The following is a 19,936-nucleotide window of genomic DNA, read 5'->3' on the forward strand; positions in this document are numbered from 1 at the left end:
AGACACCGTTCCTTTCCCACAACTGACAACGTTCCTTTCCCACAACACAACAGACACCGTTCCTTTCCCACAACAGACACCATTCCTTTCCCACAACAGACACCATTCCTTTCCCACAACTGACACCGTTCCTTTCCCACAACACAACAGACACCATTCCTTTCCCACAACAGACACCATTCCTTTCCCACAACTGACACCGTTCCTTTCCCACAACACAACAGACACCGTTCCTTCCCCACAACAGACACCATTCCTTTCCCACAACAGACACCATTCCTTTCCCACAACAGACACCGTTCCTTTCCCACAACAGAAACCGTTCCTTCCCCACAACACAACAGACACCGTTCCTTTCCCACAACAGACACCGTTCCTTCCACACAACACAGAAGACACCGTTCCTTTCCCACAACAGACACCGTTCCTTCCCCACAACACAACAGACACCGTTCCTTCCCCACAACACAACAGACACCGTTCCTTTCCCACAACAGACACCGTTCCTTTCCCACAACAGACACCGTTCCTTTCACACAACAGACACCATTCCTTTCCCACAACAGACACCGTTCCTTTCCCACAACACAACAGACACCGTTCCTTTCCCACAACAGACACCGTTCCTTTCCCACAACTGACACCGTTCCTTTCCCACAACACAACAGACACCGTTCCTTCCCCACAACACAACAGACACCGTTCCTTCACCACAACACAACAGACACCATTCCTTCCCCACAACAGACACCGTTCCTTTCCCACAACAGACACCGTTCCTTTCCCACAACACAACAGACACCGTTCCTTTCCCACAACAGACACCATTCCTTTCCCACAACAGACACCGTTCCTTTCCCACAACACAACAGACACCGTTCCTTTCCCACAACACAACAGACACCATTCCTTTCCCACAACACAACAGACACCGTTCCTTCCCCACAACAGACACCATTCCTTTCCCACAACAGACACCGTTCCTTCCCCACAACACAACAGACACCATTCCTTTCCCACAACACAACAGACACCGTTCCTTCCCCACAACACAACAGACACCGTTCCTTCCCCACAACACAACAGACACCGTTCCTTTCCCACAACAGACACCATTCCTTTCCCACAACAGACACCGTTCCTTTCCCACAACAGACACCGTTCCTTTCCCACAACACAACAGACACTGTTCCTTTCCCACAACAGACACCATTCCTTTCCCACAACAGACACCATTCCTTTCCCACAACAGACACCATTCCTTTCCCACAACAGACACCATTCCTTTCCCACAACAGACACCATTCCTTTCCCACAACACAACAGACACCATTCCTTTCCCACAACACAACAGACACCGTTCCTTCCCCACAACACAACAGACACCGTTCCTTCCCCACAACACAACAGACACCGTTCCTTCCCCACAACACAACAGACACCATTCCTTTCCCACAACACAACAGACACCATTCCTTTCCCACAACAGACACCGTTCCTTTCCCACAACAGACACCGTTCCTTTCCCACAACAGACACCATTCCTTTCCCACAACAGACACCATTCCTTTCCACACAACACAACAGACACCGTTCCTTTCCCACAACAGACACCATTCCTTTCCACACAACACAACAGACACCATTCCTTTCCCACAACACAACAGACACCATTCCTTTCCCACAACAGACACCGTTCCTTTCCCACAACAGACACCGTTCCTTTCCCACAACAGACACCATTCCTTTCCCACAACAGACACCATTCCTTTCCACACAACACAACAGACACCATTCCTTTCCCACAACAGACACCGTTCCTTTCACACAACAGACACCATTCCTTTCCCACAACAGACACCATTCCTTTCCCACAACAGACACCATTCCTTCCCCACAACAGACACCATTCCTTTCCCACAACAGACACCGTTCCTTTCACACAACAGACACCATTCCTTTCCCACAACAGACACCGTTCCTTTCCCACAACAGACACCGTTCCTTTCCCACAACACAACAGACACCGTTCCTTTCCCACAACACAACAGACACCGTTCCTTTCCCACAACAGACACCATTCCTTTCCCACAACACAACAGACACCATTCCTTTCCCACAACAGACACCATTCCTTTCCCACAACAGACACCGTTCCTTTCCCACAACAGACACCGTTCCTTTCCCACAACACAACAGACACCGTTCCTTTCCCACAACAGACACCGTTCCTTTCCCACAACAGACACCGTTCCTTTCCCACAACAGACACCGTTCCTTTCCCACAACAGACACCGTTCCTTTCCCACAACAGACACCGTTCCTTTCCCACAACAGACACCATTCCTTTCCCACAACAGACACCGTTCCTTCCCCACAACACAACAGACACCGTTCCTTTCCCACAACAGACACCATTCCTTTCCCACAACAGACACCGTTCCTTTCCCACAACACAACAGACACCGTTCCTTTCCCACAACAGACACCGTTCCTTTCCCACAACAGACACCGTTCCTTTCCCACAACAGACACCGTTCCTTTCCCGCAACAGACACCATTCCTTTCCCACAACAGACACCGTTCCTTCCCCACAACACAACAGACACCGTTCCTTTCCCACAACAGACACCATTCCTTTCCCACAACAGACACCGTTCCTTTCCCACAACACAACAGACACCGTTCCTTTCCCACAACAGACACCGTTCCTTTCCCACAACAGACACCGTTCCTTTCCCACAACAGACACCGTTCCTTTCCCACAACACAACAGACACCGTTCCTTTCCCACAACAGACACCGTTCCTTTCCCACAACAGACACTGTTCCTTTCCCACAACAGACACCGTTCCTTTCCCACAACACAACAGACACCGTTCCTTTCCCACAACAGACACTGTTCCTTTCCCACAACAGACACCGTTCCTTTCCCACAACACAACAGACACCGTTCCTTTCCCACAACACAACAGACACCGTTCCTTTCCCACAACAGACACCGTTCCTTTCCCACAACAGACACCGTTCCTTTCCCACAACAGACACCGTTCCTTTCCCACAACAGACACCGTTCCTTTCCCACAACAGACACCGTTCCTTTCCCACAACACAACAGACACCATTCCTTTCACACAACAGACACCGTTCCTTTCCCACAACAGACACCATTCCTTTCCCACAACAGACACCGTTCCTTTCCCACAACAGACACCGTTCCTTTCCCACAACAGACACCATTCCTTTCCCACAACAGACACCATTCCTTTCCCACAACAGACACCGTTCCTTTCCCACAACACAACAGACACCATTCCTTTCCCACAACAGACACCGTTCCTTTCCCACAACAGACACCGTTCCTTTCACACAACACAACAGACACCGTTCCTTTCCCACAACAGACACCATTCCTTTCCCACAACACAACAGACACCGTTCCTTTCACACAACAGACACCATTCCTTTCCCACAACACAACAGACACCGTTCCTTTCCCACAACAGACACCGTTCCTTTCCCACAACACAACAGACACCATTCCTTTCACACAACAGACACCATTCCTTTCCCACAACAGACACCGTTCCTTTCCCACAACAGACACCGTTCCTTTCCCACAACAGACACCATTCCTTTCACACAACAGACACCGTTCCTTTCCCACAACAGACACCGTTCCTTTCACACAACAGACACCATTCCTTTCCCACAACAGACACCATTCCTTTCCCACAACAGACACCGTTCCTTTCACACAACAGACACCATTCCTTTCCCACAACAGACACCGTTCCTTTCCCACAACAGACACCATTCCTTTCCCACAACAGACACCGTTCCTTTCCCACCACAGACACCGTTCCTTTCCCACCACAGACACCGTTCCTTTCCCACAACAGACACCGTTCCTTTCCCACAACAGACACCATTCCTTCCCCACAACAGACACCATTCCTTTCCCACAACAGACACCATTCCTTTCCCACAACAGACACCGTTCCTTTCCCACAACAGACACCGTTCCTTTCCCACAACACAACAGACACCGTTCCTTTCCCACAACAGACACCGTTCCTTTCCCACAACAGACACCATTCCTTTCCCACAACAGACACCGTTCCTTTCCCACAACAGACACCGTTCCTTTCCCACAACAGACACCATTCCTTTCCCACAACAGACACCGTTCCTTTCCCACAACAGACACCGTTCCTTTCCCACAACAGACACCGTTCCTTTCCCACAACAGACACCATTCCTTTCCCACAACAGACACCGTTCCTTCCCCACAACAGACGCCCCATGATTTGTTTTGCCAAACAAGCTCTATTTTTGTGTCCTCTGTTATATTCTAATGCTACATTGTACTTTCAACAAGCAACTATCAATTTCTAACAAGGATTAAAAACCATTTTCTCATAACAGTCTTAGTTTCATCAGCAAATTGAAATTCAATCTGTTTTCTGTTATCATATGTTGGACCAGAGTGAAACTATCTCTCCACTAGACTACCTATTGATCCGGGGGTGAGGAGGATTCACCATCTTCATCAAATGTTTTATTCATTTAATCTGCAAATAATTGGCAAAAAAAGCAACCTAGTATGCAAATTAGGGAGCCAAATGAACGTCTCTTTCCGATGCGATTCAGTAGGCCACTGACGAGTCACTTTAACATCACCGTCTGGCAAGTCCTGCTGGACTACACATTGGAGAACTACAAATGAGGTCTAGAGTTTAGTTGTCCGGATGTGATACCTTGGACATATAACTATGTTGTATGATTAATGAATGGAGAGGACAGGCGAGGTACATTACATTACTGTAACAGAGAACCATTTACCACAGACAGTACTGTGTCTGTTTGGGGGATCCCTCCTAATGAGAACCATTTACCACAGACAGTACTGTGTCTGTTTGGAGGATCCCACCTAATGAGAACCATTTACCACAGACAGTACTGTGTCTGTTTGGGGGATCCCTCCTAATGAGAACCATTTACCACAGACAGTACTGTGTCTGTTTGGGGGATCCCTCCTAATGAGAACCATTTACCACAGACAGTACTGTGTCTGTTTGGAGGATCCCTCCTAATGAGAACCATTTACCACAGACAGTACTGTGTCTGTTTGGGGGATCCCTCCTAATGAGAACCATTTACCACAGACAGTACTGTGTCTGTTTGGGGGATCCCTCCTAATGAGAACCATTTACCACAGACAGTACTGTGTCTGTTTGGGGGATCCCTCCTAATGAGAACCATTTACCACAGACAGTACTGTGTCTGTTTGGGGGATCCCTCCTAATGAGAACCATTTACCACAGACAGTACTGTGTCTGTTTGGGGGATCCCTCCTAATGAGAACCATTTACCACAGACAGTACTGTGTCTGTTTGGGGGATCCCTCCTAATGAGAACCATTTACCACAGACAGTACTGTGTCTGTTTGGGGGATCCCTCCTAATGAGAACCATTTACCACAGACAGTACTGTGTCTGTTTGGGGGATCCCTCCTAATGAGAACCATTTACCACAGACAGTACTGTGTCTGTTTGGGGGATCCCTCCTAATGAGAACCATTTACCACAGACAGTACTGTGTCTGTTTGGGGGATCCCTCCTAATGAGAACCATTTACCACAGACAGTACTGTGTCTGTTTGGGGGATCCCTCCTAATGAGAACCATTTACCACAGACAGTACTGTGTCTGTTTGGGGGATCCCTCCTAATGAGAACCATTTACCACAGACAGTACTGTGTCTGTTTGGGGGATCCCTCCTAATGAGAACCATTTACCACAGACAGTACTGTGTCTGTTTGGGGGATCCCTCCTAATGAGAACCATTTACCACAGACAGTACTGTGTCTGTTTGGGGGATCCCTCCTAATGAGAACCATTTACCACAGACAGTACTGTGTCTGTTTGGGGATCCCTCCTAATGAGAACCATTTACCACAGACAGTACTGTGTCTGTTTGGGGGATCCCTCCTAATGAGAACCATTTACCACAGACAGTACTGTGTCTGTTTGGGGGATCCCTCCTAATGAGAACCATTTACCACAGACAGTACTGTGTCTGTTTGGGGGATCCCTCCTAATGAGAACCATTTACCACAGACAGTACTGTGTCTGTTTGGGGGATCCCTCCTAATGAGAACCATTTACCACAGACAGTACTGTGTCTGTTTGGGGGATCCCTCCTAATGAGAACCATTTACCACAGACAGTACTGTGTCTGTTTGGGGGATCCCTCCTAATGAGAACCATTTACCACAGACAGTACTGTGTCTGTTTGGGGGATCCCTCCTAATGAGAACCATTTACCACAGACAGTACTGTGTCTGTTTGGGGGATCCCCCTAATGAGAACCATTTACCACAGACAGTACTGTGTCTGTTTGGGGGATCCCTCCTAATGAGAACCATTTACCACAGACAGTACTGTGTCTGTTTGGGGATCCCTCCTAATGAGAACCATTTACCACAGACAGTACTGTGTCTGTTTGGAGGATCCCTCCTAATGAGAACCATTTACCACAGACAGTACTGTGTCTGTTTGGGGGATCCCTCCTAATGAGAACCATTTACCACAGACAGTACTGTGTCTGTTTGGGGGATCCCTCCTAATGAGAACCATTTACCACAGACAGTACTGTGTCTGTTTGGGGGATCCCACCTAATGAGAACCATTTACCACAGACAGTACTGTGTCTGTTTGGGGGATCCCACCTAATGAGAACCATTTACCACAGACAGTACTGTGTCTGTTTGGGGGATCCCTCCTAATGAGAACCATTTACCACAGACAGTACTGTGTCTGTTTGGGGGATCCCTCCTAATGAGAACCATTTACCACAGACAGTACTGTGTCTGTTTGGGGGATCCCTCCTAATGAGAACCATTTACCACAGACAGTACTGTGTCTGTTTGGGGGATCCCTCCTAATGAGAACCATTTACCACAGACAGTACTGTGTCTGTTTGGGGGATCCCTCCTAATGAGAACCATTTACCACAGACAGTACTGTGTCTGTTTGGGGGATCCCTCCTAATGAGAACCATTTACCACAGACAGTACTGTGTCTGTTTGGGGGATCCCTCCTAATGAGAACCATTTACCACAGACAGTACTGTGTCTGTTTGGGGGATCCCTCCTAATGAGAACCATTTACCACAGACAGTACTGTGTCTGTTTGGGGGATCCCTCCTAATGAGAACCATTTACCACAGACAGTACTGTGTCTGTTTGGGGGATCCCTCCTAATGAGAACCATTTACCACAGACAGTACTGTGTCTGTTTGGGGGATCCCTCCTAATGAGAACCATTTACCACAGACAGTACTGTGTCTGTTTGGGGGATCCCTCCTAATGAGAACCATTTACCACAGACAGTACTGTGTCTGTTTGGAGGATCCCTCCTAATGAGAACCATTTACCACAGACAGTACTGTGTCTGTTTGGGGGATCCCACCTAATGAGAACCATTTACCACAGACAGTACTGTGTCTGTTTGGGGGATCCCTCCTAATGAGAACCATTTACCACAGACAGTACTGTGTCTGTTTGGGGGATCCCTCCTAATGAGATCCATTTACCACAGACAGCTGTAACAGTACTGTGTCTGTTTGGGGGATCCCTCCTTACCTTGACAGCCACCAGCATGGTATCCTTGGTGGGGATCAGGTTGTAGCACTCAGCCAGGAAGACCTTTCCGAACGCCCCCTCTCCCAGCTCCCTCTTCAGGAGGATGTCCCTGCGCTTAATGTGCTGAAGGTCTGGGGACAAACACACACAGACAGAGTGAGTCTGGAGGGGACAAACACACACAGACAGAGTGAGTCTGGAGGGGGGGGGACAAACACACACAGACAGAGTGAGTCTGGAGGGGGGACAAACACACACAGACAGAGTGAGTCTGGAGGAGGGGGGGACAAACACACACAGACAGAGTGAGTCTGGAGGGGACAAACACACACAGACAGAGTGAGTCTGGAGGGGGGGGGGGCAAACACACACAGACAGAGTGAGTCTGGAGGGGGGGCAAACACACACAGACAGAGTGAGTCTGGAGGGGACAAACACACACAGACAGAGTGAGTCTGGAGGGGACAAACACACACAGACAGAGTGAGTCTGGAGGGGGGGGACAAACACACACAGACAGAGTGAGTCTGGAGGGGACAAACACACACAGACAGAGTGAGTCTGGAGGGGACAAACACACACAGACAGAGTGAGTCTGGAGGGGACAAACACACACAGACAGAGTGAGTCTGGAGGGGACAAACACACACAGACAGAGTGAGTCTGGAGGGGACAAACACACACAGACAGAGTGAGTCTGGAGGGGACAAACACACACAGACAGAGTGAGTCTGGAGGGGACAAACACACACAGACAGAGTGAGTCTGGAGGGGGGGGACAAACACACACAGACAGAGTGAGTCTGGTTTGGGGGGGGGGGACAAACACACACAGACAGAGTGAGTCTGGAGGGGGGGGGGGCAAACACACACAGACAGAGTGAGTCTGGAGGGGGGGGGACAAACACACACAGACAGAGTGAGTCTGGAGGGGGGGACAAACACACACAGACAGAGTGAGTCTGGAGGGGGGACAAACACACACAGACAGAGTGAGTCTGGAGGGGGGACAAACACACACAGACAGAGTGAGTCTGGAGGGGGGACAAACACACACAGACAGAGTGAGTCTGGAGGGGGGACAAACACACACAGACAGAGTGAGTCTGGAGGGGGGGCAAACACACACAGACAGAGTGAGTCTGGAGGGGGGGACAAACACACACAGACAGAGTGAGTCTGGAGGGGGGGACAAACACACACAGACAGAGTGAGTCTGGAGGGGGGACAAACACACACAGACAGAGTGAGTCTGGAGGGGGGACAAACACACACAGACAGAGTGAGTCTGGAGGGGGGACAAACACACACAGACAGAGTGAGTCTGGAGGGGGGGCAAACACACACAGACAGAGTGAGTCTGGAGGGGGGGACAAACACACACAGACAGAGTGAGTCTGGAGGGGGGACAAACACACACAGACAGAGTGAGTCTGGAGGGGGGGACAAACACACACAGACAGAGTGAGTCTGGAGGGGGGGACAAACACACACAGACAGAGTGAGTCTGGAGGGGGGACAAACACACACAGACAGAGTGAGTCTGGGGGGGGGCAAACACACACAGACAGAGTGAGTCTGGAGGGGACAAACACACACAGACAGAGTGAGTCTGGAGGGGGGACAAACACACACAGACAGAGTGAGTCTGGAGGGGACAAACACACACAGACAGAGTGAGTCTGGAGGGGACAAACACACACAGACAGAGTGAGTCTGGAGGGGGGACAAACACACACAGACAGAGTGAGTCTGGAGGGGACAAACACACACAGACAGAGTGAGTCTGGAGGGGACAAACACACACAGACAGAGTGAGTCTGGAGGGGGGGGGGACAAACACACACAGACAGAGTGAGTCTGGAGGGGGGGGGGGGCAAACACACACAGACAGAGTGAGTCTGGAGGGGGGGGACAAACACACACAGACAGAGTGAGTCTGGAGGGGGGGACAAACACACACAGACAGAGTGAGTCTGGAGGGGGGACAAACACACACAGACAGAGTGAGTCTGGAGGGGGGGCAAACACACACAGACAGAGTGAGTCTGGAGGGGACAAACACACACAGACAGAGTGAGTCTGGAGGGGGGGGGACAAACACACACAGACAGAGTGAGTCTGGAGGGGACAAACACACACAGACAGAGTGAGTCTGGAGGGGACAAACACACACAGACAGAGTGAGTCTGGGGGGGGACAAACACACACAGACAGAGTGAGTCTGGAGGGGACAAACACACACAGACAGAGTGAGTCTGGAGGGGACAAACACACACAGACAGAGTGAGTCTGGAGGGGGGGACAAACACACACAGACAGAGTGAGTCTGGAGGGGGGGCAAACACACACAGACAGAGTGAGTCTGGGGGGGGACAAACACACACAGACAGAGTGAGTCTGGAGGGGGGGACAAACACACACAGACAGAGTGAGTCTGGAGGGGGGACAAACACACACAGACAGAGTGAGTCTGGAGGGGGGGGACAAACACACACAGACAGAGTGAGTCTGGAGGGGGGACAAACACACACAGACAGAGTGAGTCTGGAGGGGGGGCAAACACACACAGACAGAGTGAGTCTGGAGGGGGGCAAAACACGCACAGACAGAGTGAGTCTGGAGGGGGGGACAAACACACACAGACAGAGTGAGTCTGGAGGGGGGCAAACACACACAGACAGAGTGAGTCTGGAGGGGGGGACAAACACACACAGACAGAGTGAGTCTGGAGGGGGGACAAACACACACAGACAGAGTGAGTCTGGAGGGGGGGACAAACACACACAGACAGAGTGAGTCTGGAGGGGGGGCAAACACACACAGACAGAGTGAGTCTGGAGGGGGGGCAAACACACACAGACAGAGTGAGTCTGGAGGGGGGACAAACACACACAGACAGAGTGAGTCTGGAGGGGGGACAAACACACACGGACAGAGTGAGTCTGGAGGGGGGGGGCAAACACACACAGACAGAGTGAGTCTGGAGGGGACAAACACACACAGACAGAGTGAGTCTGGAGGGGGGCAAACACACACGGACAGAGTGAGTCTGGAGGGGACAAACACACACAGACAGAGTGAGTCTGGAGGGGACAAACACACACAGACAGAGTGAGTCTGGAGGGAAGGGACAAACACACACAGACAGAGTGAGTCTGGAGGGGACAAACACACACAGACAGAGTGAGTCTGGAGGGAGGGGGACAAACACACACAGACAGAGTGAGTCTGGAGGGGACAAACACACACAGACAGAGTGAGTCTGGAGGGGACAAACACACACAGACAGAGTGAGTCTGGAGGGAAGGGACAAACACACACAGAGTGAGTCTGGAGGGGGGGGGGGGACAAACACACACAGACAGAGTGAGTCTGGAGGGGGAGGGCAAACACACAGAGTGAGTCTGGAGGGGACAAACACACACAGACAGAGTGAGTCTGGAGGGGGCAAACACACACAGACAGAGTGAGTCTGGAGGGGACAAACACACACAGACAGAGTGAGTCTGGAGGGGGGGGGGACAAACACACACAGACAGAGTGAGTCTGGAGGGGACAAACACACACAGACAGAGTGAGTCTGGGGGGGGGGCAAACACACACAGACAGAGTGAGTCTGGAGGGGACAAACACACACAGACAGAGTGAGTCTGGAGGGGGGGGACAAACACACACAGACAGAGTGAGTCTGGAGGGAAGGGACAAACACACACAGACAGAGTGAGTCTGGAGGGGGGGGGGACAAACACACACAGACAGAGTGAGTCTGGAGGGAAGGGACAAACACACACAGACAGAGTGAGTCTGGAGGGGGGGGGCAAACACACAGAGTGAGTCTGGATGGGACAAACACACACAGACAGAGTGAGTCTGGAGGGGGCAAACACACACAGACAGAGTGAGTCTGGAGGGGACAAACACACACAGACAGAGTGAGTCTGGAGGGAAGGGACAAACACACACAGACAGAGTGAGTCTGGAGGGGGGGGGGACAAACCCACACAGACAGAGTGAGTCTGGAGGGGGGGGGCAAACACACAGAGTGAGTCTGGAGGGGACAAACACACACAGACAGAGTGAGTCTGGAGGGGGCAAACACACACAGACAGAGTGAGTCTGGAGGGGACAAACACACACAGACAGAGTGAGTCTGGAGGGGGGACAAACACACACAGACAGAGTGAGTCTGGAGGGGACAAACACACACAGACAGAGTGAGTCTGGAGGGGACAAACACACACAGACAGAGTGAGTCTGGAGGGAAGGGACAAACACACACAGACAGAGTGAGTCTGGAGGGGGCAAACACACACAGACAGAGTGAGTCTGCAGGGGGGGGACAAACACACACAGACAGAGTGAGTCTGGAGGGGGGGGCAAACACACAGAGTGAGTCTGGAGGGGACAAACACACACAGACAGAGTGAGTCTGGAGGGGGCAAACACACACAGACAGAGTGAGTCTGGAGGGGACAAACACACACAGACAGAGTGAGTCTGGAGGGGGGACAAACACACACAGACAGAGTGAGTCTGGAGGGGACAAACACACACAGACAGAGTGAGTCTGGGGGGGGCAAACACACACAGACAGAGTGAGTCTGGAGGGGGGGGGCAAACACACACAGACAGAGTGAGTCTGGAGGGGACAAACACACACAGACAGAGTGAGTCTGGAGGGGACAAACACACACAGACAGAGTGAGTCTGGAGGGGACAAACACACACAGACAGAGTGAGTCTGGAGGGGACAAACACACACAGACAGAGTGAGTCTGGAGGGGACAAACACACACAGACAGAGTGAGTCTGGAGGGGACAAACACACACAGACAGAGTGAGTCTGGAGGGGACAAACACACACAGACAGAGTGAGTCTGGAGGGGACAAACACACACAGACAGAGTGAGTCTGGAGGGGACAAACACACACAGACAGAGTGAGTCTGGAGGGGACAAACACACACAGACAGAGTGAGTCTGGAGGGGACAAACACACACAGACAGAGTGAGTCTGGAGGGGACAAACACACACAGACAGAGTGAGTCTGGAGGGGACAAACACACACAGACAGAGTGAGTCTGGAGGGAAGGGACAAACACACACAGACAGAGTGAGTCTGGAGGGGACAAACACACACAGACAGAGTGAGTCTGGAGGGGGGACAAACACACACAGACAGAGTGAGTCTGGAGGGGACAAACACACACAGACAGAGTGAGTCTGGAGGGGACAAACACACACAGACAGAGTGAGTCTGGAGGGGAGGGGACAAACAAACACAGACAGAGTGAGTCTGGAGGGGACAAACACACACAGACAGAGTGAGTCTGGGGGGGACAAACACACACAGACAGAGTGAGTCTGGAGGGGGGACAAACACACACAGACAGAGTGAGTCTGGAGGGGGACAAACACACACAGACAGAGTGAGTCTGGAGGGAAGGGACAAACACACACAGACAGAGTGAGTCTGGAGGGGACAAACACACACAGACAGAGTGAGTCTGGAGGGGGGGGGGGCAAACACACAGACAGAGTGAGTCTGGAGGGGGGGGGCAAACACACACAGACAGAGTGAGTCTGGAGGGAAGGGACAAACACACACAGACAGAGTGAGTCTGGAGGGGACAAACACACACAGACAGAGTGAGTCTGGAGGGAAGGGACAAACACACACAGACAGAGTGAGTCTGGAGGGAAGGGACAAACACACACAGACAGAGTGAGTCTGGGGGGGGCAAACACACAGACAGAGTGAGTCTGGAGGGGGGGGGCAAACACACAGACAGAGTGAGTCTGGAGGGGGGGCAAACACACAGACAGAGTGAGTCTGGAGGGGACAAACACACACAGACAGAGTGAGTCTGGAGGGGGCAAACACACACAGACAGAGTGAGTCTGGAGGGGACAAACACACACAGACAGAGTGAGTCTGGAGGGGACAAACACACACAGACAGAGTGAGTCTGGAGGGGGGGACAAACACACACAGACAGAGTGAGTCTGGAGGGGACAAACACACACAGACAGAGTGAGTCTGGAGGGGGGGGACAAACACACACAGACAGAGTGAGTCTGGAGCGGACAAACACACACAGACAGAGTGAGTCTGGAGGGGACAAACACACACAGACAGAGTGAGTCTGGAGGGAAGGGACAAACACACACAGACAGAGTGAGTCTGGAGGGGGGGGGGGACAAACACACACAGACAGAGTGAGTCAGGAGGGGGGGGGCAAACACACAGAGTGAGTCTGGAGGGGACAAACACACACAGACAGAGTGAGTCTGGAGGGGGCAAACACACACAGACAGAGTGAGTCTGGAGGGGGGGGGACAAAACACACAGACAGAGTGAGTCTGGAGGGGACAAACACACACAGACAGAGTGAGTCTGGAGGGGACAAACACACACAGACAGAGTGAGTCTGGAGGGGACAAACACACACAGACAGAGTGAGTCTGGAGGGGGGGACAAACACACACAGACAGAGTGAGTCTGGAGGGGGGGACAAACACACACAGACAGAGTGAGTCTGGAGGGGACAAACACACACAGACAGAGTGAGTCTGGAGGGGACAAACACACACAGACAGAGTGAGTCTGGAGGGGGGGACAAACACACACAGACAGAGTGAGTCTGGAGGGGACAAACACACACAGACAGAGTGAGTCTGGGGGGGGGGACAAACACACACAGACAGAGTGAGTCTGGGAGGGGGGGACAAACACACACAGACAGAGTGAGTCTGGAGGGGGGGCAAACACACACAGACAGAGTGAGTCTGGAGGGGACAAACACACACAGACAGAGTGAGTCTGGAGGGGGGGGGGGGACAAACACACACAGACAGAGTGAGTCTGGAGGGGGGACAAACACACACAGACAGAGTGAGTCTGGAGGGGGGGACAAACACACACAGACAGAGTGAGTCTGGAGGGAAGGGACAAACACACACAGACAGAGTGAGTCTGGAGGGGACAAACACACACAGACAGAGTGAGTCTGGAGGGGGGGGGACAAACACACACAGACAGAGTGAGTCTGGAGGGGGGGGACAAACACACACAGACAGAGTGAGTCTGGAGGGGGGGCAAACACACAGAGTGAGTCTGGAGGGGACAAACACACACAGACAGAGTGAGTCTGGAGGGGGCAAACACACACAGACAGAGTGAGTCTGGAGGGAGGGGGGACAAACACACACAGACAGGGTGAGTCTGGAGGGAGGGGGACAAACACACACAGACAGAGTGAGTCTGGAGGGAGGGGGGGACAAACACACACGGACAGAGTGAGTCTGGAGGGGGGGGACAAACACACACAGACAGAGTGAGTCTGGAGGGAGGGGGGGGGGGCAGAGTGGTGGTGCAGTCTGACAGAGTGGTGGTGTTGTCTGATATAGAGTGGTGGTGCTCTCTGATATAGAGTGGTGGTGCTGTCAGATATAGAGTGGTGGTGCTGTCTGATATAGAGTGGTGGTGGTGCAGTCTGACAGAGTGGTGGTGCTGTCTGATATAGAGTGGTGGTGCTCTCTGATATAGAGTGGTGGTGCTGTCAGATATAGAGTGGTGGTGGTGCTGTCTGATATAGAATGATGGTGGTGCTGTCTGATATAGAATGGTGGTGTTGTCTGATATAGAGTGGTGGTGTTGTCTGAAATAGAGTGGTGGTGCTGTTTGATATAGAGTGGTGGTTCTCTCTGATATAGAGTGGTGGTGCTCTCTGATATAGAGTGGTGGTGCTGTTGTCTGATATAGAGTGGTGGTTCTCTCTGATATAGAGTGGTGGTCCTGTCTGATATAGAGTGGTGGTGCTGTCTGATATAGAGTGGTGGTTCTCTCTGATATAGAGTGGTGGTCTTGTCTGATATAGAGTGGTGGTGCTGTCTGATATAGAGTGGTGGTGCTCTCTGATATAGAGTGGTGGTGCTGTTGTCTGATATAGAGTGGTGGTGCTGTTGTCTGATATAGAGTGGTGGTGGTGTTGTCTGAATATAGAGTGGTGGTGGTGTTGTCTGAATATAGAGTGGTGGTGGTGCTGTCTGATATAGAGTGGTGGTGGTGCTGTCTGATATAGAGTGGTGGTGCTGTCTGATATAGAGTGGTGGTGCTGTCTGATATAGAGTGGTGGTGTTGTCTGATATAGAGTGGTGGTGCTGTCTGATATAGAGTGGTGGTGCTCTCTGATATAGAGTGGTGGTGCTGTCTGATATAGAGTGGTGGTGTTGTCTGATATAGAGTGGTGGTGCTGTCTGATATAGAGTGGTGGTGCTGTCTGATATAGAGTGGTGGTGCTGTCTGATATAGAGTGTTGGTGCTGTCTGATATAGAGTGGTGGTGTTGTCTGATATAGAGTGGTGGTGCTCTCTGATATAGAGTGGTGGTGCTGTTGTCTGATATAGAGTGGTGGTGCTCTCTGATATAGAGTGGTGGTGCTGTCTGATATAGAGTGGTGGTGTTGTCTGATATAGAGTGGTGGTGCTGTCTGATATAGAGTGGTGGTGCTGTCTGATATAGAGTGGTGGTGCTGTCTGATATAGAGTGTTGGTGCTGTCTGATATAGAGTGGTGGTGCTGTCTGATATAGAGTGGTGGTGCTGTCTGATATAGAGTAGTGGTGCTGTCTGATATAGAGTGGTGGTGGTGTTGTCTGATATAGAGTGGTGGTGTGCTGTCTGATATAGAGTGTTGGTGCTGTCTGATATAGAGTGGTGGTGCTGTCTGATATAGAGTGGTGCTGCTGTCTGATATAGAGTGGTGGTGCTGTCTGACAGAGTGGTGGTGCTGTCTGATATAGAGTGGTGGTGGTGCTGTCTGATATAGAATGGTGGTGCTGTCTGATATAGAGTGGTGGTGCTGTCTGATATAGAGTGGTGGTGCTGTCTGATATAGAGTGGTGGTGCTGTCTGATATAGAGTGGTGGTGCTGTCTGATATAGAATGGTGGTGCTGTCTGATATAGAGTGGTGGTGCTGTCAGAAAAAAGAGTGGTGGTGGTGTTGTCTGCTATAGAGTGGTGGTGGTGCTGTCTGATATAGAGTGGTGGTGCTGTCTGATATAGATTGGTGGTGCTGTCTGATATATTGTGGTGCTGTATGATATAGAGTGCTGGTGCTGTCTGATATAGAGTGGTGGTGCTGTCTGACAGAGTGGTGGTGCTGTCTGATATAGAGTGGTGGTGCTGTCTGATATAGAGTGGTGGTGCTGTCTGATATAGAGTGGTGGTGCTGTCTGATATAGAGTGGTGGTGCTCTCTGATATGGAGTGGTGGTGCTCTCTGATATAGAGTGGTGGTGCTATTTGATATAGAGTAGTGGTGCTGTCTGATATAGAGTGGTGGTGCTGTCAGAAAAAAGAGTGGTGGTGGTGTTGTCTGATATAGAGTGGTGGTGTTGTCTGATATAGAGTGGTGGTGGTGCTGTCTGATATAGAATGGTGGTGCTGTCTGATATAGAGTGGTGGTGCTGTCTGATATAGAGTGGTGGTGCTGTCTGATATAGAGTGGTGGTGCTGTCTGAATATAGAGTGGTGTGGCTGTCTGATATAGAGTGGTGTGGCTTTCTGATATAGAGTGGTGGTGCTGTCTGATATAGAGTGGTGGTGCTGTCTGATATAGAGTGGTGGTGCTGTCTGATATAGAGTGGTGGTGCTGTCTGATATAGAGTGGTGGTGTTGTCTGATAGAGAGTGGTGGTGCTGTCTGATAGAGAGTGGTGGTGCTGTCTGATATAGAGTGGTGGTGTTGTCTGATATAGAGTGGTGGTGCTGTCTCATATAGAGTGGTGGTGCTGTCTGATATAGATGGTGGTGTTGTCTGATATAGAGTTGTGGTGCTGTCTGATATAGAGTGGTGGTGTTGTCTGATATAGAGTGGTGATGCTGTCTGACAGAGTGGTGGTGCTGTCTGATATAGAGTGGTGGTGCTGTCTCATATAGAGTGGTGGTGCTGTCTGATATAGAGTGGTGGTGTTGTCTGATATAGAGTGGTGGTGGTGCTGTCTGATATAGAGTGGTGGTGCTGTCTGATATAGAGTGGTGGTGGTGTCTGATATAGAGTGGTGGTGCTGTCTGATATAGAGTGGTTGTGCTGTCTGATATAGAGTGGTTGTGCTGTCTGATATAGAGTGGTGGTGCTGTCTGATATAGAGTGGTGGTGTTGTCTGATAGAGAGTGGTGGTGCTGTCTGATAGAGAGTGGTGGTGCTGTCTGATATAGAGTGGTGGTGTTGTCTGATATAGAGTGGTGGTGCTGTCTCATATAGAGTGGTGGTGCTGTCTGATATAGATGGTGGTGTTGTCTGATATAGAGTTGTGGTGCTGTCTGATATAGAGTGGTGGTGTTGTCTGATATAGAGTGGTGATGCTGTCTGACAGAGTGGTGGTGCTGTCTGATATAGAGTGGTGGTGCTGTCTCATATAGAGTGGTGGTGCTGTCTGATATAGAGTGGTGGTGTTGTCTGATATAGAGTGGTGGTGGTGCTGTCTGATATAGAGTGGTGGTGCTGTCTGATATAGAGTGGTGGTGGTGTCTGATATAGAGTGGTGGTGCTGTCTGATATAGAGTGGTTGTGCTGTCTGATATAGAGTGGTTGTGCTGTCTGATATAGAGTGGTGGTGTTGTCTGATATAGAGTGGTGGTGCTGTCTGATATAGAGTGGTGGTGCTGTCTGATATAGAGTGGTGGTGCTGTCTGATATAGAGTGGTGGTGTTGTCTGATATAGAGTGGTGGTGCTGTCTGATATAGAGTGGTGGTGCTGTCTGATATAGAGTGGTGGTGCTGTCTGATATAGAGTGGTGGTACTGTCTGATATAGAGTGGTGGTGCTGTCTGATATAGAGTGGTGGTGCTGTCTGATATAGAGTGGTGGTGCTGTCTGATATAGAGTGGTGGTGCTGTCTGATAGAGTGGTGGTGCTGTCTAAACAAGATGATAAACTCGAATGGGACTCTATTCCCTACATAGTGTACTACTTTGGACCAGAGCCCAAATCCCTACATAGTGCACTACTTTAAACCAGAGTCCTATTCCCTACATAGTGCACTACTTTAAACCAGAGCCCTATTCCCTACATAGTGCACTACTTTAGACCAGAGCCCTATTCCCTAGATAGTGCACTACTGTTGACCAGCGCCCTATTCCCTACATAGTGCACTACTTTAAACCAGAGCCCTATTCCCTACATAGTGCACTACTTTAAACCAGAGCCCTATTCCCTACATAGTGCACTACTTTAAACCAGAGCCCTATTCCCTAGATAGTGCACTACTGTTGACCAGAGCCCTATTCCCTACATAGTGCACTACTTTAGATCAGAGCCCTATTCCCTAGATAGTGCACTACTGTTGACCAGAGCCCTATTCCCTACATAGTGCACTACTTTAAACCAGAGCCCTATTCCTACTGTTGACCAGGGCCCATTAAGCTCTGGTCAGAAGTAGTCCACTAGAATAGGTTGTAATGTGGGCCTGTATAGAGCAGAGGCACCAAACCCCCTCTACCTGAGGACACATCCTCTTCTAAAGGAAAGAGAACCAGCTGAGACGCAGAGGGAGAATTCATCCTGAAGACACGGCCTTTCATTTACAAACTCAGATTTCAGACCTGGGAAATGATGTTTCTATTCATTCAATTAGAGAGGAAGGGAGCTTAGCCAAACCAGTTTTATATAGGCCTACGTTCCAAATGGTAAACTATACCCTACGTAGTGCACTACTTTTGAAAAGAGCCCTGGAGGAGTGCACTGTGTAGGGTATAGGGTGCCATTTGGGACTCATTTTACTGTACCAATGCAGACGGATCAAAGAGTGTCTAAGATCAATACCCAGCCTGCCCTGCTCTTCAGATAGCACATCACTGAGGAAAATGAGTGTCTAAGATCAATACCCAGCCTGCCCTGCTCTTCAGCAAGCACAGTATATAGGACTTGTCCACTACGTAGGGAACAGGGTGCCCTTTGGGATACAAGCCTAACTCACTGAGATCTGAGAGTCGGAAATAGAAAGGAAGGAATCAAGCATTAGTTCTGGTGATTGGCAGAGTAACTAACTAACTGGGCCTCTGAATTAGTCTGGTGATTGGCAGAGTAACTAACTAACTGGGCCTCTGAATTAGTCTGGTGATTGGCAGAGTAACTAACTAACTGGGCCTCTGAATTAGTCTGGTGATTGGCAGAGTAACTAACTAACTGGGCCTCTGAATTAGTCTGGTGATTGGCAGAGTAACTAACTAACTGGGCCTCTGAATTAGTCTGGTGATTGGCAGAGGAACTAACTAACTGGGCCT

General features: G+C 50.6%; 1 protein-coding gene across 1 annotated transcript in view; it reads right to left on the bottom strand.

The window, feature by feature from the left end:
* The window catches only part of LOC135552290 (NT-3 growth factor receptor-like), a 77,381-nt gene that overhangs the window by 30,904 nt on the left and 26,541 nt on the right, over positions 1-19,936 (bottom strand). The window contains exon 6 of the mRNA XM_064983831.1: positions 7,648-7,778. Coding sequence (XP_064839903.1) covers positions 7,648-7,778 — 131 coding nt within the window. The remainder of the gene's footprint in view (positions 1-7,647; positions 7,779-19,936) is intronic.

The sequence above is a fragment of the Oncorhynchus masou genome, chromosome 2, assembly GCF_036934945.1.
Source record: "Oncorhynchus masou masou isolate Uvic2021 chromosome 2, UVic_Omas_1.1, whole genome shotgun sequence".
Taxonomy (NCBI): Eukaryota; Metazoa; Chordata; class Actinopteri; order Salmoniformes; family Salmonidae; genus Oncorhynchus; species Oncorhynchus masou.